Source organism: Mya arenaria, chromosome 10 (genome assembly GCF_026914265.1).
Source record: "Mya arenaria isolate MELC-2E11 chromosome 10, ASM2691426v1".
Classification (NCBI taxonomy): Eukaryota; Metazoa; Mollusca; class Bivalvia; order Myida; family Myidae; genus Mya; species Mya arenaria.
This window is the reverse complement of record NC_069131.1, coordinates 65,980,029-66,000,950: the sequence shown is the minus strand read 5'-3', so window position 1 is coordinate 66,000,950 and position 20,922 is coordinate 65,980,029. Positions and strand designations below refer to the sequence as shown.

At 34.9% G+C, this 20,922-nt stretch overlaps 3 protein-coding genes across 4 annotated transcripts; 2 read left to right on the top strand and 1 right to left on the bottom strand.

The window, feature by feature from the left end:
- Positions 1–290: 290 nt before the first annotated feature.
- LOC128205220 (uncharacterized) lies at positions 291–6,314 on the top strand. The gene is made up of 7 exons (XM_052906722.1): positions 291–709; positions 1,444–1,508; positions 2,243–2,404; positions 3,270–3,329; positions 3,524–3,589; positions 4,041–4,082; positions 4,274–6,314. Exons 1-7 carry the CDS (start codon positions 540–542, stop codon positions 4,462–4,464), a joined length of 756 nt encoding a protein of 251 aa, XP_052762682.1. The 5' UTR covers positions 291–539; the 3' UTR covers positions 4,465–6,314.
- Positions 6,315–6,360: 46 nt separating this feature from the next.
- LOC128205701 (putative nuclease HARBI1) lies at positions 6,361–9,705 on the bottom strand. 2 transcript variants are annotated; one of them, XM_052907596.1, is made up of 6 exons: positions 9,459–9,705; positions 7,755–9,025; positions 7,394–7,506; positions 7,119–7,230; positions 6,862–6,955; positions 6,361–6,704 (listed from the first exon to the last, which is right to left on the bottom strand). In XM_052907596.1, exons 2-6 carry the CDS (start codon positions 7,810–7,812, stop codon positions 6,422–6,424), a joined length of 660 nt encoding a protein of 219 aa, XP_052763556.1. In that variant the 5' UTR covers positions 7,813–9,025; positions 9,459–9,705; the 3' UTR covers positions 6,361–6,421. The 2 variants fall into 2 exon arrangements, with proteins under 2 accessions (XP_052763556.1, XP_052763555.1); XM_052907595.1 differs by having other exon boundaries at positions 7,755–9,705.
- A 7,026-nt stretch (positions 9,706–16,731) lies between these two features.
- Positions 16,732–20,566, top strand: LOC128205702 (uncharacterized). Its single transcript, XM_052907597.1, has 2 exons — positions 16,732–17,720; positions 17,850–20,566. Exons 1-2 carry the CDS (start codon positions 17,532–17,534, stop codon positions 18,066–18,068), a joined length of 408 nt encoding a protein of 135 aa, XP_052763557.1. The 5' UTR covers positions 16,732–17,531; the 3' UTR covers positions 18,069–20,566.
- Positions 20,567–20,922: the final 356 nt, after the last annotated feature.

The window sequence follows — 20,922 nt, the reverse complement described above, 5'->3', positions numbered from 1 at the left end:
TGGAAGACTTATGTTACTTGTCCTGACCTACTTTCGGATGTTGGAAGAGACAGAAAGTCAGATAAGGCAGAGAAGTTTGTATGCTTGCTTTATGGGACCAATGAAACCTCTGTTGATAATGCAAGGCATTCGCTATTTGTTAAAGCTAAGAAAACGCTTGAAATGCTCCCACCAACAACTGATGCTCTTGAATTGCACATTGCAAGAGCAAATTATCAAGCAGCAATTTGGATCACAGCTGATGTACCAATTGTTGATACAGAGATCAGGCCCCAGTATCACGAAAGAACTCAAACTCAATCTCAAACTTAAACTCAAAATTTGACTTGAGATTTTTTTTTGACTCAGTTGAAATCCGACTCAATTTGGTGATCACGAAATATTTTGAGACCGTTCTCAGCCGAGTTTTAAACTCAGTCTCAACTATTATCGATCTGCATTCGCGTAAGCGGTTATATTCCGCTAAATACTCTTCAACTGGAAGATGAACCGCGAGCTTATGTCATCATCGGGGTCGTCTGTGGCCAAAACAACGCAAAATGAACGAGTTGAAGAAGCGCTCGAACAATTGGACCGATTCAGAGCGGCACTCCGCTCTGTCAACAATACTGAATCAACATGATTCACTTTTTGGAAAGTTCAAAGGGGCCACTCTCGGAAATAAGGCCAAGGAGGCCAAATGGGATGAGATCGTAATGGAAATAAATTCGTAAGTCAGAAGTGTCATATGATTCATGGTGTTTATTTTCACTTTGTTTCTAAGTTAAACTTTCCCTAGTATTGATACGTTTAATATATAAAGCCATTTTGTGGTACCATTGCTTAAAGTTGCACTCTCACAGATTGACCATTTTTACAACTTTTTATTTTTTTGTCTGGGAAAGAGCATATTTATGTGTAAATATCTGCAAACCAATGATATAAGATTGCTGACAAAAATTCAAATCGTAGATTTTTATATTTCCGTTCGAAAATTAATGATTTATGGGTTAAACCGTTACTAACAGTTTAGGAAAAATGCATAAAACATCAATTTTTGAACTGAAATATAATAAATTAATCTGCGATCTAATTTTTGTCAGCAGTCTTATATAACTGCTTTCCATGGATTTTTGCAAAATTGGCTCGTTCGAAAAACAAACAATTAAAAAGTTGTAAAAACCTTCAATCTGTGAGAGTGCAGCTTTAATATTTTCTGATGCTTTTAAAATATTTTATGTTCACAGTATATGCTGTTGTATTCCTTGAAATTAGTGCAAATTTTAAGATTCAAGAGCAGTATCCCAGGACGATATATAAATTTGTGTCTAATTTCACTACACTCTATTTTGTTACAACTAAAGTGCATGCCTGACATTATTGTGTTAAATGGTCTACATTTGTATAATGTGATTTTCAGTACGTGTTTCATTTTTTGTATATGATGTTGTACTCCTACTTCAGCTGTGGTGGTACACGCAGAACTGTGGAAGAGGTCCGGAAGATGTACCAGAACTCAAAGCAACGGGGTAAATAAAAAAATTAACAGAACAATGTAGCTTTAGGCCATTTTCTATGATAAAATGTTATATGAATTTAGTTCTTGAAAACAGTAAAATCTGTATACCTAAGATCCTCTATAATGCAGTAAAGTTTATGGATATAATAATAAAGTTGAAAAATAAAGTTTAAAAAAAAAAAACTATATCAGTTCTATTTGTTTTCCATGATAATGAACTTTTCTCAACTGTAAAACTTTCCAGTTTTATAGGTGCAATCGGTGAAGGAATAAATAACCGGTTATGCAGAAATTAGCTTGTTCTATACTGTTGGTCCTGCATGTGAAGCCATATAAATTGGCATCTATGTGGGACATGTTATCCCACAGTTTAAACCCAAACATTTGTAATTGAAAATGGGTTTTGGAATCTCCTTCTAGAAATATTTTGTTGATTTTAGTTTCTTTGTGGGGCTTGGATTCCCATTTTATCACTGCAAGGTGAAATTAATAATTTATTTGCTTTGAATTGTGCATAATTTGCCGGGGATATTTAAATTTAATTGATTGAAAATTTTCATACTTTTTACAGTCATCGAAATCAGACTTTGGGATCAACAAGCCCGAATTATTATACTATTTCTTGGCATCAAATTTTTGAACAAGCCCTGCTTTATAAAATTCAGAATTTGAGTAAGCCCGAAAGACATTTTACCAGTGCAGGGCTTGCGGGCTTGTGCTAATTTCGACCACTGACTTTTTCAGCAAAGGAGAAATTCTTTCGCAGCCAAAAGACTGGGGGTGGACCTGGAGAGCAGTTTTCAGCATGCGATAATTTGCTTCTAGACAAACTAAAGGACACAAATGTTCTGACTGGCATTGCTGGCGGGGTTGAGAGTGGGTCCTACTCATTCATCATTGAGAACGGTATATAACTGTTTTTGTATAAATTAAAAGTTTGACTTATAGGATTAATTAATTTAACATTTACATGACTATATTACTTTGATTATAACATGTTATGTTAAGTTTGTATACTTAAACAATATCAGAACATGTATTCACACAAATGTTAATAAAGGAACACTATTACACTAAATCATTTTATATACAAGGTAATTATCACAATATTGAGGAATAAGTGATGTATCCAAACCAATGTTCATGTGAAGTATGTTTATCTTGCAAATTTGAAAAAAAAAATCAGTTAAATATTTGCTTTTCTGTTTAAAGCTGCACTCTCACAGTTATATCATTTTTACAACTTTTTATTTTTTTATCTTGGAAGGAGCAAACTTTTTGCATAAATATCTGCAAGCCGATAATATAAAATTGCTGACAAAAAAAATCAGATTGTAGATTTTCATATTTCCGTTCGAAAATATATGTTTTAAGGCTTAATAGTTCTTAACGGTTTAAGAAAAATGCTTAAAACATCAAATTTTGAACTTTAATATGAAAATCTGCAATCTAATTTTTGTCACCAGTCCTTTATAACTAGTTTCCATGTATTTTGGATAAAATTCGCTAGTTCCAAGACAAAAAATAAAAAAAAGATTTCAAAACATTCAATCTGTGAGAGTGCAGAGATTTCAAAACATTCAATCTGTGAGAGTGCAGCTTTAATGTCTTGTTAATAATTGACAATTTTCAGCAATTTGGTATTTTACTAGTGAAATATTGTTCTGGAAATTGACAAAAATTCACTTTTGTGTTCTGTCCATTGTTTTGGGCACAATATTTCACTCATGCATGATACTTGTTATGATTTCTTGTGTCTACTTTGTTGTAGATCATGACAGCTCTCAACCTGGAACTGGTGCATGTGGCAGGAACAATGAAAACATTACATGTAAGTGTTATTCAATTTAAACATGTGTAAATTCAGGTTGGCAAAAGTTATGAAATGATACAAGGAAAGTTCTTGTTCCGGTTTTATCAGTACAAGCAAAATATAGAGGTGTGGTCCAATGTTGTTTCATTATTTTGCTTGAATACATATTTGAAAAAAAGTATATTATCCATAACTTTTGTAATGTTTTTCAGCTGCGGAATGTATACAGACTACAAGTACCTGTGCAAGTGGCAGTGCTTTGATGTCTTCGTCAACAGGTATGTGATGTCATTGCTAGGGATTGGTGACAATGTCAAGTAGCATTGATGGAAAGTAATGAAAATTGGTATGTTAGTAGCTTATAAGTGAAACTATCTTGATATTGCTTTTGATTGTGTTTGGTTCAAGTTCAAGATCCCTGTAACTGTAAAATATAGAAAACTGAAAAGCGTCTGCCCAATTACTTTAGTCCTCTGCATTTACCTAACTGATACATAAAGTTAATAGGCTATAATTGCTTATATTAAAAACCCTATTTTTTCAGAATGAGTTAAGTGTTTAAACATCCATGATCTAATAATCTGATATTTTAAAGACAATTTTATCTATTAAAGCAATATATGGAAATTACTAGTATTGAGAATAGGATAACAATATGAACACAAATTTAAATGTTCATGTCTATTCCTCAGTTTATTACGTTTATTAGGTTGTTTATTTATTTTTCAGATGAAGTTCCATGTGTATTTGCAGAGAAAATGCAGAGGAAATGTATGTCATTTTGGGCATAGTTTGTATTTAATTATAGGAAGAAAACCACAGTCTAGTTATTTTCATGAGTCTCCTTCTCTTCATAATGTGCTGAAACTATATAACTGACTCTATCTAATTTTTTTCCATGGTTCTTTTCATTTATTATGTTTATCAGGCTTTTGAAGGTCATTACTTTGGATCTTTTACAGCTCGAAAACGATCAACTGATGTGGACGAACTGTATGAGCTGGAAAAGAAGAGAGCTAGAGTAGAACTGCAGTTGGCCGAGAACCGAGTAGCCCATGAGAATGAGTTATTTGAACTGAAAAAAGCAATACTTGAAAAAAACCTTGAACAAGTGTTTAGCAATAGTTCTATCATACCATTTAATGAATTGTAAACCCTTTATTTATTCAATTTTCTGTAAAAACAATTGTAAGTCATTGAAACTGTTATAGCTATGTTATAGTCATATAAAATAAATTAAAATCTTAAGTTTTAAGAATGGATGTAGTGGACCGACTGATCGCTCTTAATCATTAAGATTTTTATTCCAGTCATATTACTGACTAAGAATATAACCACGTTATTAGAGACATTTTAAAAGTAAAATGACGCAGGAATTGTGTAGTGGATGAGTCGGTGGCAGTGTTGTCAGCTTTTAGCAACTGCAAAAGATTAATTTTTTAATAAATAGGCATAGAATTAATGATTACCTGTCATCAGTTTTATTGGCTGTAAATGTAGGTTATGTTCTAATTTATCTAATTATAGTATCAATACACTTATTTTTACGACTAAAATTGAAAAGTCTACTGAATTTGTGAATATCAATTATTTAAACAAAATTATTTGCAATATGTCATTAGTTCTTTGTATGTATTTGTGTTCATATATTCGAGAATTCATCTTGTATTACTTTGCTGAACATGATGTTCAACACAAAATAATGTGAAGAACTTTGTTATCTATAGCATGTGAACAGTGAAATGAAAAGCTATAATAGTGTACACTTTAGAAACAGTTAAACAAGTAGCTAGAATGGTATTTCCATTTAATTCTTTGATACTATTCAGACTTTGCCTTATGCCATAGTCCTTTCACAAGCAGCAAATACAACTTTAACAGTATCAATGATTATATTCAAGTTTCAGAGATGACTACCTTATCATGCCTATCGAAATATGTGTATGGCTACTGTTGTCGTTTGGATTGTTGGTGGCAAAATTGCAACCATTTTAGATTAAGTTACTTTTTTGTATTGAAGCTATTGAAAACAAGATATGCATTTCTTTGAACAGGATAGTACACCACATCTCCCTCTGTTGTACTGAACATGTGTTGTCAAGCAATGTTATATAAACCATATGTGGAGCAGTTATACATGTCAAGACTGAATGTCAGAATTGATATTTCTTTTTTGTATGCCAGGGAATTATTAAGTTGTAAATGCAGTGTTTTCATGTGAATTCACTTGTACAGATTGTCATTTTTTGTGTAGTCTTGACTGCTCCATTGATATGATTCTGAATTAGAGTTTTATTCTGCAAAGGATATTTGTTCAGATAAGCAATTATTAACTTGAAATTTTGTTAAGAAATGTTACCATGGAGACCAATCACTGTTTTGCCATGACTTAAATTGTGATTGTTAAAGTAAAAGCTGTCTATATTTTAATGTCATATAATCAAAGAGAAAACATCCAAAGTAGTGCTAAGCATCTTCATGCTTGAATTCTGACAGTATTGTGAGATACTGTGGAAATCAATGGCATTGGAGTAAATCAATTAGATTTTATTGTTTATTATTAGTACCTCAAAACTGATATTTTAATGGTTATGGGCTCATACTATTCATGTATATTGTGCACTTATGTCATGTACATTTTGAGAAACTTGAAGAAATTGATGTTTGTGACAATTGTAAACCCTATTTCCATATGAATTAGTGCATGTTCAATAGCCATACCGAACTGTCATTGTCAAGTATAAGCATATATACACCATTAAACAATACACTCCAAAAAATACCGATTCTGATTCGAATTAGTTTGATGTAAAAATATGATATGCTTATATTTGTTCAAAATAATTGAGTTAAACGTAGTTATATTATTGTATCATCGATGTTTTAGTAGTGGTTTTTCTCCTGCTAAATTAAAGTAAATTTGTAAATAATGTTGTTAGACTGTATTTTCCGTCTTTAAACTTTGAAAAATAAATACAAACGCAAGTACAGTTCGAAATGAAACTGGTTCATTGTATATTTACCACTTACTATCGTATTACTTATACAGCCAGCTTGAAATTACGATCAATTAACGCAGATATACTACTCTTCTACTGATTCAGTACACTTTACGAAAAATATGTCGTGCTGACAAAGTCCCTAAAGGCATTCCCTGCAACATCAACCGGTTGGTTCGGTGCATCTGGGTGATTGTCGGACTCGACCACAAAGCGTCCAAATGAGTCTCCCCGCTTAATCCCGATGTTGTGCAGGATGGCACACGCCATTGTCGTCCTGCAAGCCTTCATCTCGGATGTCCTTATCCCGTACGACATAACTGCAAACCTCCTCTTTAAAACACCAAACGTTTGCTCGATGATGACTCTAGTTTTACAGAGTGATCTGTTAAATCTGAAATCATCCAGAATTTGGTTGGTAAGAACTTATTTTTAACATAAATCTTTATATAAAATAACAATTATAATATCTTTGACTAGAAAGCTCCATAATTATGTCATGTCGGAATTACATCATTAAAACTAACACGACTGAACATGACCGGCAATACCTCTCCTGTGTCTGAGTCTGGGGGTTCAGGTATGGCGTCATCAAGTACTTCTTACATGCATAGCCACTATCTCCTAGCAACACTCCATCCATTCCTGCAAAAGTCAGTTCCCTTTCAAAGAGTATGTAGTGCAGTACATTAATTGTTATGCAAAATAAGTACGGGCCGGTGCTTTGCTTGAAGTACAATGGTCATGTTGTACGTCATTTATAATTGAAACAACAAAACGATTTTCATATATAACTTGGCATAAATACCATTCTCCAACTGTGCACATAATCTGCTTTCCCTAAATATACGGCTGTCGTGTACGCTCCCGGGCCACTTGGCTACGACATCCATGATGATGAAACGAGCATCGCATACCATCTGTCATATGAAAAAATATGAAAATTATAAAGTAACTTTTAAAATCAACACCACCAACATACCTGTTTGGACAACCTATATGATGGGGATGAAAACATTTTAATTTGATGATTCATTTATTTCATTCGTTTTTTTATCATATGGTAATGAAAAATTATTAAACCTGAACGTTCACTGAATGGAACCCTTTTCGATTTACGAAATCTGCTTCGTTATGTGTTGGTGCTCTGATGCGGACATGTGTGCAGTCTATGCACCCCAACACGTTCGGGAATCCTGAAAAGTAAGATAGCACAAAATGCAATTAATAGTAAACAAGTATTGCATGTATGTGGTTTTAAATGAACATTAATGCAATGTTATGATTCATCAAGTTATTTAAGGCAAGGGGCGTAACTGTCGAAACTAGCATGCAGCATTAAGAGAGTTGAACTTAACCTTCACTAGGTAACGGCATTTCCGGAAGTTTACATTAATTACATTAGCAACCAATCAAAACGTTAATTAATATAAAAGTTTAATACCCGCAATGCTGTAAAATTCCTTCTTCTTTATTCTTATCTCTGCATCATCAACAGGCATGCTTATAAACAGGGATGATAACAGAGCCAAAGTGCCAATCCTGAAAATATCTGCGTGGGGTTCAGGGGGCCGCTAAAGGCCCCTGATGGGTCGTAGGGCAAAGCCCTGGTGGGGGGACATGGGGGGCAAAGCCCCCGAAGCTTTCAGTATTTCAGGGTTTCTAATACCCTTTTTTGCCTTAGAATAGTGTTCAAGGAGTACACCTTTCGGTTTGGTAGATATAATTATGTTCAACAGGAGACATCCGCAATCAGAACAATTATCAGGAATCTTAGCAGTGAAGTTTAACACCTTTGTTTTTAAACAAAGTTAAATTTACTTTTTTACCTGAAGTCACAGGCATAAGACATGTACCTGACATTTTGGTTCAGTTGTCCACTTCCCATAAAACTCAACTGGCTATGATCAAATGCCTGTGTATGAATAGTCTACACTGTGGGATGTTTGATAAATAATAATGAACAGCATATCAATTATCAAGCTTGCAAATGTTTATTGTAAAAGTGTTATTTATTCAATTTTTATATATCATAAGAGTATTTATTCCATTATCTGCAGATTTTATGAGAATATAATATTATTAATTATTATATTTATTATTCCAAGTAATATCCAAATGGGACTGTAAATGCTTTGGCAGGGTAACCATGGTGGACTGTGTCACCATCAATGTCTATGAGGCACAAGTTGACGTATTCTGGTTTCCAAGCCAGATTTTTTCCCCTCATGGTGTTACAGGTGTCCAGTAGACAAACTAGATTGTCCCACAGCAGTTTAAGTCTCTCAAAACAGGCTTTCAAATTCCTTGAAAATTGATTCAGAATCAGCCCTTGTGATTTTTAAGGAGGACAAATGTCTTAACACTATTTCTTTCTCTATAGCAGAAAAATAGCTGCAACAGTTTTCTCATTGTGTGTGTTTGTTGACTTGTCTAAATTCAAATAAAACCGAGTCTCACGTAACTCCTCCACGAGTTCATCATTGAAATGGCTTGCCACTCCGTAAGTCATCTTATATGATTCTGAACACCTTTGAAGTTTTAATTTCGCTGAGAGCTTTTGTATCTTTGGCAAGTGTCTTAGGTAAGACTCACTACATGTGGTGCCAGGGAGTATGGAAGGTCATGTTCAGCCATAAATCCAAGTATCATGGCGGTCATTGACAGGAACAACTGGTGTCTGTTCATCCCTGACTTTTGGAACCATCAACATACCTGGAAATACAACAATAGAAATTAAATCTCACTCAAACTGGGTCCTCAAGAAGTTTTGTTGAACTGTCTCAAATAGAAAATAAACTGACTGCTCCTACTTAACATATATTACTACTACAAAATATTAATTCATTTTTTTTTTAATTTTAACCAACCCAATTTTCATTTGAACCTTCCATTATGATCAACAGCCACTTCTTATTGAGAACAATGCTTCAAACATTATGAGAACAATAAAGAAACGGTTTGCAGCGTAAATTTCAATCGGCCAAATAAAATTTGTAAAATAAAAATCGTTTATCATAACACAATCCGAATCGGGATGTCCGAAATATTGCTACATGCGCAAAAGCCATTCTCAGTTTTAACACATTTTATTAACTTTAAAAGAAACGTTTCGGGAATTTCTCTTAAAAATGAATAGCAAATATACCTTTAAATCGACGAATCGATGTTTTTAGAAGTTATTGGTAGTCGTGTTTTTTCCAATACTCGTTTATTCGTCTTCGTCGTCTGTCATATCCGGATACTGCCTTATAGTCCGATCGGTAATTTCCGTAATCACCCGATGCTATCTTAACCAATCATATAGCTCGATTGCCAAGACGTAAATAGGTTCGTTAATTTCCGGCTTTAAACTTCCGGAAAACTCACCTTTCGTACCCATATTGTTCGAACTGGGCTCGAATCGCCCCCTGTACCCCTCCCTCCCTTGAAAAAACTCAACGGATTTACATATATCTCAAAATCGATTCGTGAGGCCTTAAATCCGGAATTCCGGATTAATCCGGAATTTTATCATCCCTGTTATAAACCTGTTAATGTGCCTGCATACTGCGTTGGTAACCCTGTCTATGGCACGCCCCACAGATGGACGGGAAATTCCATGAATCTCGGCAATTAATAAATGGTGAGCTCCCGTGGCGAAAAATTGAAGAGTTACAAGCACAGAGAGCAGAGGTGGTAGTGGCAAGCTTCGTCTTGTTACAGCATCAAGTTCATTAAAAACAACACCCACTATCATTACGATTGTTTCAGGATAAAATCGGTATCTCTCCCGAACTTCCACTCTTGATAATCTCTCCAACGGGTTGGCCCTGTCTTTAAACACTCTTGGAACCCGCTGTTGACCATACATAGCGATTCTCTGCAGACGCTGGAATCTATCTACATAGTTGTCGGCCATTTTTGAGTTTGAGACAAAAAAATGAGAGTGCTACAAGGCTGTCTCAAATGTTAAGCTTGATTTTTTGAGTTTGAGATTGAGTTTGAGATTGAGTTTTTTTGTGAACACTGAAATGAGTTTCGACTTAAAATGAGTCCTGTTTTGAGTTCATTCTTTGAGATTGAGTCAGAGATTTGTCTTAAGTTCTTTCGTGATACTGGGGCCAGGCCTGTAGATACTAAGGCATGGCAAGATGGTCCTGATGGATTAGAAGTTGTCTGGAAACGATTACCAACAGTACCTGATGCTTGTATTGAACTGACAAGTTGTGGGTGTAAAACCAAGTGCAAATCTATCCGCTGCAAATGCTTTAAAGCGTCATTGAAATGTACACCAGCATGTGGGTGTGATGGCATCAATTGCGCTAATCCAATTGACACTTGAGTCTATTAACTATGCACCTTTAAGTAAGAAGTTGGAAAACTCTGCATATGCATTTGAATTTACACATGTCCTACACATAGGCAATTGTAGTCAACGCCTATTGACAGCATTGTAGGGAATGAATCAACTGCTCTTGACAAGCAAATGCTCAATTTCCAACAGTGATTGCAATGCAATTAAACAAGGAAATTATATTTTGCCTTGATTTTTATCAAGTTTTGCTAGTGGATACTCTTTACATAGATTGTGGGCAATACATTAACTGTTCATACTATCCTCGGCAAGCTATGTTTAGATTTACCAACAAGGAAATCATCTGATAAAGAATAATGAGTGTGGATGAGTATTGAACTAATGGCCGCATCTCAGTAAAGATGCATTAATATGCTAACAGTAATATCTAATAGGTATTTCTTCCAAATAAGTACTGTAAAGTGCCATTATATTTGAGACTACATGTATTGACAACATTGTATGATATGAAGCATTTGCTAGTTGCGAGCAAACGCTTCATTTCTTAAAATGATTTAATTACAGTAAACAAGAAATGAAGTTTCAGTTGCCTAACTGTTAGTATTTTTATTAGAGTTTTTTATCACAGATAGGTCTAAGCATAGCTTGATGAGTAAATGGTTAAACACTAAACATTAATCCTATGCCGCGTCATATCAGACGCATTAAGATTGTACCAGTAATATGTTATAGAGCTTTCTCACACAGAAGCGCCGTCTATTAATGCCTCAACATTGGATAACATTGAAAACATTGTAGGACATAAATGATTGCTCGAGCAAACGCGCTATATCCTTAAATGGTTTCAATAAATAAGAAAACAAATAATTTGTAATGCCAATATATTCATAGTTTTCATTTGAGTTTAACTTGTGGATCATTCTTACAAAAGCCTTCGTAGAAAATTGTAAAATGTTAACATGTTCATTTTAACACAATCAAGATTTGCCGATAAGGAAAGTGTCTGATGAAAAATATGTTAACATAAACCTGTTTTAAGTGTATTGAAATCATTTCAGCAAATACAGATTTTGCTCGAAACAATTAAGCAAACGATTCATCTTCTACTGTGATTTTAACAGTCATTACAAATGTGGCGATAAGGGCATTTCTGTGTAGAAAAATCATTAATAACACACTAAACATTGTTAACTTAGTTTGGTTAACAGTGCAAAACATAATAGTTATGACTGCTAGTGTTTTATGTATGTCTTTGCATTAATACATGCATACTTTAATAAATGACTTAAATTTACTTATTATTGCACTTGAATGACCTTTGACCTATTTAATTGTTATTGATCAATGTACAAATACTGGTTATTAATACACATTATAAACATAAACCATATTTAATAGAAAACAACATCTGAATTTTTAATTTTATAACATTTGGATTTTTCAAGATGTTGGTGTCAAGTTACCCCACCCACTTTAAGCAGTAATTGTGCATGTAAACGATACATCAAAATATTAAAAAGTATATGTTTTCTGATAGAGGAATATCTCATCCTTATTTTGGTAAAGTCTGGCTATATAAATAACATAAATAACGAAGATATTGCCAAACTAGTGTCCTTAAATTATTATTTTCTTAAAAAAAAACCCCTTTTTTCGGACATTCTCATTAATATTCATAAGTATACAAATAAGGTATATAAAATTTAGTAAGTGGTAAATGAAGGCCAAATCCTAAGCTCCATTTTGATACCATGTGGGTTATTGTAAACCTAAAATTGACAAAGATATGGTGTTTTTTCAATTACCATGTATATAAAGTGCACTCAGTTGACCTTTGACCTAATTCTGAGCATATAGGGCAAAATCTCGAGTGGCATGGGGCAGTTTCAGATTGCTAACATATCAAAGTTAAGATATAGCACGCATGCCACATTCTACTCTCCGATGCCATGGCTCGTCACATTTTCCTCTGATGGACTCCCGACTAATATACCCCCTTCTAACTTTGTTTGTCGGGGTATAATAAAGAGTATCTTATTTCCGTATCAAGTAACATTTATTTTATTTTAATGTATTTTTTTTTTCATTCTGAACATTTTTTTTTAAATAGTATTTGTTCTGATTGCTATAGCAATTATAGATATAACCAGATATAACCTGATCATAACAAAGTGACATGATCATAATGCTGTATTTATCATTTAATAGTATTTATGAGTATTTTGAATAAAAAAATAGTTCAGAGTAAAATATAACTTGGCTTTGATTTAATTCAATAACTCATACACCCTCTCATTTCAATGTGATGATACTAAACAGGATATTAACAAAATACTTTTCAGTGAAAAGAGATATTGGAGGCCTATCACACTCAGATTTGATGATGGAAAGGAGGGCAGTTTTGAGGTGGACTTGCCAACATGGAAAGCGGTAGTATAAGGGTTGTTGTATTTTGAAGATAGTTCATCAGATGTAAAACCATTACACTTTCTTTGTAATCAATGAAATACTTTCATTAGATAATATTTCATTAGTTTTGTTAACTGACCAGTGTTTATAGATAATTATGATTAATTGAAAATAAAGTGTATAAAAAAGAATTTACAAATATTAACGTATTATTATTTATCCTGATTCAGATTAAGCCATATCTTAAAGCTGTACTCTCACAGATTAAACGATTTGATAACTTTTTGATTTTTTGTCTTGGAACGAGCCAATTTTTGCGAAAATCCATGGAAACCAGTGATATAAGACTGCTGACAAAAAATTAGATCGCAGATTTTTATATTTAAGCTAAAAAATGTATGTTTTATGCATTTTTCTTAAACCGTTAGTAACTGTTTAAGCCATAAAACATTAATTTTCGAACGGAAATATCAAAATCTGCGGTCTGAACTTTTGTCAGCAATCTAATATCATTGGTTTGCTGATATTTATGCAAAAAATTGCTCTTTCCAAGACAAAAAGTATGAAAGTTGCCAAACGGTATATCTGTGAGAGTGCAGCTTTAATCTTTTTCAGATCAGTCAATGATTGAGAAATTGGTGAAAAATTATGAGGAAGCTTTGATTGGCAAGGAAGGAGGTACAATTTCTTATATATCTAACTGTGATTGGGTGCATACAATGTGTATAAAGGGATTAAAGCAGCACTTCTGTCTCGCTATGGAGCTATCTTTTATAGTGACAAGGTAGAGTGTCCGCTTCCAGAGCAAGAAGTTGTGGGTTAGAACCCTGACAGATGCACACAACAATTTGTCAGTTACATAATGACAAGATCTTAATGAGTTAGTGCATTTTTTTATTTCTTGCTATGTAAATTTTGCAAATATGTTTTGCAGAATCTGAAGCAGGAAGTAGTAGAATACAGGAAGTGCCATGCTGTAAGTGTTTTCACAGAATGATATATTCATATATGAAGAAAATTTGTACTCTTGTCTCTTTACAAGATACATGAACAATGGGCTTCCAATAGTCAAAACAAGCTGTATATGTCTAAAAGGACCCTTCTTATTACATATGCATGTTTAACTGTTTACATAATTATTAAGATGTGTAACAGCTGACTGTTGAATTGGTACTTACTGCAGAATGTTTTGAAAATACGCTTAGCAAAACTTATAAGTATACACTATAAATTACTGTATAACTTTTAAATTTATTGAAAATCTGCACGAAATTTCGAAAATGATACAACAAAAACATCAAAATGCACGAGGAAATGGTGGGTTGGCGCGATATATAATTACATGTGGTCAATGTCGATTGTACGGCAATCCACACATCCAAAAAACACTAAATGGGACAATTGTCGATTCAACAATGTGGGGTAGCCGTTGGGCTAGTCACCGCCGGTGTTCCGCATTCGCAGGTGAGTTTCAAAAGTTGATTTCATTATTTGTTATTGTTTTACAACAAAATGTTGGTGACATTCAGTTTTGGTCCAAAATAACCTTAGAAATTAAATTTATTTTTCAAAGTTATAATTTATACTGCCTGTATCTTTGACAGGTTGCGCGACAAATGGGAGTTAACCGACATACCATCAGAAAGCTTATGGTGAAATACACAAGGACCAATAGTGTTGATAATCTGCCTCGTAGACCACGTGGACGTTGTACAACAGCCGCGCAAGATGACCAAATAGTACATGTGCATCGTCAGCAGCGAACAAGTACAGCTGCCACGACGGCCGGCGAAACCCGCGGGACACACAGACGCAATGTCTCTGCACAGACGGTTAGAACTCGTCTAAGGACTCTGGCCAACATGCGGTGTAGACGTCCCTTTAAGGGTATAGTTTTGACCCAGCGACACAGGGCACTAGGGGATCGTTGGGCGCGTCACCGCAGACTTACACAGGCAGAATGGAGTCAGGTCCTTTATACAGATAAAAAGAGGTTCCCCCTACAGGAGAATGATTGCCGGACACAGTTATATAGAGAGAGGGGTGAACGTTTCAATGATAATTGCGTCATGGAACGTGACAGGTACGGGGTAGGGTCACTTACGGTATGGGCGGGTGTGTCTTTTCATCATAAAACTAACATCGTTTTTATTGACAGAAACCTCACCGCCGTGCGGTATCAACACGAAGTGCTTCAGCCCGAGGTGTTGCCTATAATGAGGAACAACAGGGGTTTACGTCTTCTGCAAGACGGTGCACCAGCGCATACGGCCCTGTTTCTTCAAGCCAATAACGTAAACGTTATGGACTTACCTCCTTAATCACCAGATCTAAACATTATAGAAAACATTTGGGATGAATTACATCGCCGTGTCTGAAGAAATGGAAATGCGCCACAAACTATCGCCCAGCTGCGAGCAAAAATTGTTCAAGAGTGGGGCAACCTGCTCCAAAATTATGTACAAATATATGTCATGTCAATGCGTCGACGCTGCATTGCTGTGATCAACAGTCAGGGTGGACACACACGTTATTAGACTTGGGGCCGATTTCATGAAAAAGATTAACTAATCGGATTAAAAACGGGATTATATTCGTTAAACGATTTAGCTGATCCACTTGTTTAAATCCGATTTCACGAAGCTGTGATTAGCTGATCGAGATTATCTTTCCGTTGATTCGCTTAAAAGGCATGAATACTCTTCAAAAGGAGAATGACCAGTAGTATATGTCATAACATTGGACCGTCTGCATAGACCGATATGGCTGCCAAAAAAACGTTCAGCAAATTGGTCGGAGGAAGAAAAAAGCACAACTCTTGAGCTGATTTCATTGAAAGGGCAGAAGCTATTTGGGTCATTTAGAGGTGCTTCGCTTGGGGGGAAGGAGAAGAAGGAGTTGTGGGAGTCCATCAAATTGTGGGGTCAAATTCGACCGTGGGTGGCAGATTCTCTTTTTTTTATGTATTGTGACATTGACATTTTAGGCGTCATCACATTTATTGATTTTTGTGTGTTAAATCTGATCGTTTATGAAATGTAATAAATAAAATAACATACCGTACTGTATATCTAAGTATATTTATATAAGCGTATATCTGCTTATAAGTTTTGTTAAGTATATATGAATTGCTTTCGTTTTCATGTGCTTTTTCTATTTCATTTCAGCTATACCAGACCAGACTGAAACACAACAGTCAAGCACTGACCAATTGGTCCCTTCAGCTGAGGATAAAGACAGTAACTACTTGTTTCCATTTCAGTATTTTTATTTGAGAAAAAAATATATGCAAATGCAGCATACACACTTGTCAAACTGTTTACTATGAAACTAGTGTTTTGAATGCTACAGGAAATTATGCAATTGTTGGTGCCTATATGCATTTAACATTGTGCATTGTAGTTGATAAATATTTTACATATGACTTTATGTTTTATATGTTCCCTAGGGCTCCACTTGTGAAATTTAACTTTTGGTGATCTCCGTCAGTTAAGTGTTTTACTTTCCTACAATGATATAAGCAATGATCCTCAATTTAATTCCTCTTTTTGAAGACATTGCCTGGAAACATGAAGATATACTATGTTACTATCATCTTATGAAGACCGCAAAGATCTGTTCAGCAACAGTGCCTTCAAATCAAAGGCGGTTTGGATTTTTTTTTTCTTAAGACATGGCCTTGAGGGGGGTGGTATACATCAAAAGCCTGCGACAAGAAGTTCAGGTCCATGAAACACAGGTATATAATGTGACTAAAGAAAAGTCCAATGCACTATCAAGGATCAAGGCCATAGGCACAATTAAGGATCTCTGCCATTCCAACAATAATAAGACACATACGCAACAAGACAACAAACACTGATGTGAAATAACCTTCGCTTCTTTTCACTTGTTTGTTGCTGTTTTTGAATATTGAGTACTGTTCCCATTACACTAGTAGTATTTGTATGAACAGTATAGAAATATTACGATTGTAACATGATTTTTCGTTTCAAGATACCGAACCATAATGGATGCCTGTGGAAAGACGGGTAGAGGTCGAATTCGATGGGAGTACATCGAGCGGATGGATAGTCTCCTGTGTAAGGATCCGGCTGTCCATCCGGTGCGAGCGATAAGCTCATCCAAAGGTATTTGAAAATACGTACGTAGAGGCATAGTGTAAGCGTCAAATGCAACATCATCATGGGTAATTAATGGAAATTTCAAATGACAATTTTTTTCGTTAATAAATGTTTAATAAAAATGTCTCAATCAAACAAAAGATAATTAAAATTGCTTACACTGTCGTTGAATTTCTTGCAGTACATATCGATAAACGCTTATTCAAAATGTAACATTTCGTGTACTTGAGGGACGCTTGAAAAATTGAGAACGGGATACAGTCTATTTGTGTAGCTGTCATTTCTTCACACAGAACGATGTCGCTTCTACGTTATTTCGAAGGAGCTACCCCGAAAAGAAAGGCTCATCAGTTATCTGTCGGACCATAATCTTGAGAATATCTTCAGTCTGATGGAAATTGTGCTTGCCCTGCCACCTACTTCGGTCAAGTGCGAAACAGCCTTCTCTGCCATGAAGCTCCTCAAGACCAAGAGAAGAGGACGACTTGGAAACACTCGACTGAATGATTTGATGGCTATCAAGATTATGTCTCCAACCATCGAGGAGTTCGACCCTGAAGCAGCCATTGCTGAATGGATGGTAGGTTAAATAAAGCAAGAATTGATATATTCATTAAAAAATATATGAAACTATATGAATTCAAAAGCATGACAAACAATAATTGAATAATCTACATGTTTAATACAATGTACATGTTCACAATTTCAGACCTCTACTCCATCTGGCCAGAAGAGACGAGTAGGAGAGCGTATAAAGCAGCATGCCAGACCCAAGGAGGTCATCACCCTTGCAGACTCTGATCTCGACCAGGCAGATGAGATGGACCAGGCAGACGAGGTGACAGACACAACCTCTAAAAGTACCAGTGAAATCCAGGTATCACAATTAAACACAAGATCTCAGTTACAATATAACTGTTTGTACTGAATTTCACAATAATTATTAAATACTATTTTCGGTTGAACAGTTATTTTGACAAATAAATTTTATGCCATTTCATGCATTACTTTTAGTCAACTACGACATCGCTGGTGCCATAGAAGATGATGTATGATGGAGACGATAGTGACGGAGAAAGCGACTGCGAGATGTCAGAAGACCTTGTGTTTTCATTGCTGATGGAATACAGTAGAGATTAAAATGAGAAAACAGTTTACTGGTGTTATAGCTTTATTACCTTACACATATATTAAAATATCTCTGTTAAAAAGTTATTTTGGTTCGGGCTAGTGAAACTTGATTCGGGCTAGTGCTTTTTCCAGGCTGCTAGCCCGACTGGGCTAGTGCTTGAAAAAAATTAGTGCGAAGACTGGAATGAGCATTTTTTGCGCAAATATCTGCAAAACAGTAATAAAAGATTGCTGATAAAAGACCGCATGATTTAACTGTCTGCAATGTAATGGCACAATTGAATGCCTGTTCACTAATATAGCTCTCTAAATAAATTAGATGTTCATTCTAGTGATCTAGCAAAATGAGTTTGAACACATAAAACAGCACACATTTCTTTCAAGGTTAAATTCTATGATATCAACAGTGGTGGTGAAGCAGAAACATTGAAAAATGCTAACATTTTTGCTGTGCCCATGAATTGCAGATGGTTAAATTTTAATCTTATTGTCATTTTCAGAGAGCGGTATGCATGGTATGCAGTGGTGAGGCCAGCTCTGAATTCCTGGCTTGTTCTAATGAAGAATGGCAGATGAGGTAATGGTTGTGCTATTTTCAAAATTCGGACAATAATTCAACAATCAAGTACCCTACTGGTTTAAGCCAAAATGTACCTGCAAGTTTGTACAATTAATCAACAAAGAATGACAGTATTAAAATATTAACATTGAAGTGGAATTTCAACATGATAACAATTTCATTTTACATAAATTCTTAAATTTAATCCAGAGCTGAAAGCTGCTCTCCCACAGATTGACAGTTCTTCTTTGTCATTCCTCAAAAGCCCTCGATTGATATCAAAGGAGTAATTAAATTAAATGTACACAAATATATGGCTTGAAGCAATAGCGAAAAATTATTTATTAAACAAGTGAAATCTGTTCTATTATGTGTGACCCTGTATGACTAAATAGAAGGAATTTACACCAAATCTTCAAACTTGAATATAAAAGTCTGTGATCTGATATAAAAGTCTGTGATCTGATATAAAAGTCTGTGATCTGATATTATGTCAACTGTGTAATATCACTGGTTTCTATACATTTTCGCAATAATTGCCAACTTGGTCATTAAAAGACAAAAATAAAAAGGTGTCAGAACAGTAAATCTGTGAGGATGCAGCTTTAAATTGGTGTGGCACTAAATATTTTGTGAATACTTTTCTGTTGTTCTACAGGCTTTTAAAATAATTGATCTGAAAATATAATTTCTATTATTTCCGTTGTATTTTATGTTTTTTATTACAGGTACTGGAATCTGAATGTAATCAAAAATGCCATAGTACTGAGGATTGACCTGCAATGCATGGAAATCATATGCAAAGCCAACCTTGGGAAAATGAGTGCAAGATGGAAACAACATGTTCAGTGAAACAACTTGTCATCTCAAATATTTGATGACTTACATACTGATGTGAAGTTGCAGATAAAAGTAATCTGTTGGCCAGTGTTTATTAGATACATTAAACAGCCAATGCCTGAAGCAAAACACAGATTGAATCTGAAGCTGAAGGTTTACTTTACAACCTACGTGTAGATAGAGCCAGACTCCTAGTGCTTGGAAGTGCTACTCAGTGGTAACCCTCTTGCAGTCAACTTTTTAAAATATATTTCTCAGAGTATTTCAATGAACTTTACTTTTAATCCAGACACATATTATATCACTTTGGAACTTTTTTTAACAACAGAAAGTGCATATATATATTTCAACTGTGTGGTAAAGGGTTTATCTACGCTTAAAGTGTTTCTCCTATATGAAGAAGGGAAGATAACTACAAAAACAGAAACAGATGGCATTGGAGAACCAAATAAAGGAGAACTATTTTGTTCAGTTCAATTTTTAAGACTTCAGAAAATCCTTTAATAGGGCACATCCTTGGAAATGCCATATTGTAATTGTTCTTTAGAATGTGAAAAGGTTAAAGTGGTCTAGAGGACAAATCAAAGGTTGTGGGTTCACGCCCCTCCAAGATACTTTCTCATGACCTCAGGAAAAATATGTCAGTATGTGTCATAAGTCATTCACCGATAATCCCATTCACAGTGCTAAGCGCAACATATGTCGTTCTCGATAGTAACTCTGTTTACATCCTCTGTCATGCACTGTTTTTACCTCAATCAACCAAATTTCCTGATATTAAAGTTGTTGCGGCCTTGATGTATGCTTACGTAAAACAAGACAAACATACATGACAAACTATATTTCTGTAAAAGAAACGTACAAATATATGCACAGGTACCACCAGCTGCAATGAATGTCTGCCATCTGCAATATCCCTTCGTCTGAAAGAAAGTGTAACGGTACCTATGAAATAACAGATAATTTTATTACCTAACAATCAATGAATGTTATTTTCTGTTTACAGATTCCTGAATATCCTGTCCAACTTCCATATTTCAACTGATGAAGATCAGACGGATGAGCTGAGACGGATCCGCCCAATGATTATCCGGACAATGCAGCGCTTCTCTGAGGTGTACACACCTGACGAAAACCTCAGCTTTGATGAGGCAACTTGTCCTTGGAAGGGTCGATTGAATATAAAGGTGTACAATAAGAACAAGCCTTCCAAGTTTGGTGTAAAGCTGTACACTGTTTGTGAAGCAGGTAT

Coding starts and splice junctions, on each gene's coding strand:
- LOC128205220 (XM_052906722.1), top strand. CDS start 540: ATGAACGAGTTGAAGAAGCGCTCGAACAATTGGACCGATTCAGAGCGG. Junction 1,509..2,242: donor CCAGAACTCAAAGCAACGGG/GTAAATAAAAAA, acceptor TGACTTTTTCAG/CAAAGGAGAAATTCTTTCGC. Junction 3,330..3,523: donor GAACAATGAAAACATTACAT/GTAAGTGTTATT, acceptor AATGTTTTTCAG/CTGCGGAATGTATACAGACT.
- LOC128205701 (XM_052907595.1), bottom strand. CDS start 7,812: ATGCCTGTTGATGATGCAGAGATAAGAATAAAGAAGAAGGAATTTTAC. Junction 7,507..7,754: donor GGAATTTTACAGCATTGCGG/GTATTAAACTTT, acceptor CTTACTTTTCAG/GATTCCCGAACGTGTTGGGG. Junction 6,956..7,118: donor ATGTGCACAGTTGGAGAATG/GTATTTATGCCA, acceptor TGACTTTTGCAG/GAATGGATGGAGTGTTGCTA.
- LOC128205702 (XM_052907597.1), top strand. CDS start 17,532: ATGGAAATTGTGCTTGCCCTGCCACCTACTTCGGTCAAGTGCGAAACA. Junction 17,721..17,849: donor CAGCCATTGCTGAATGGATG/GTAGGTTAAATA, acceptor TCACAATTTCAG/ACCTCTACTCCATCTGGCCA.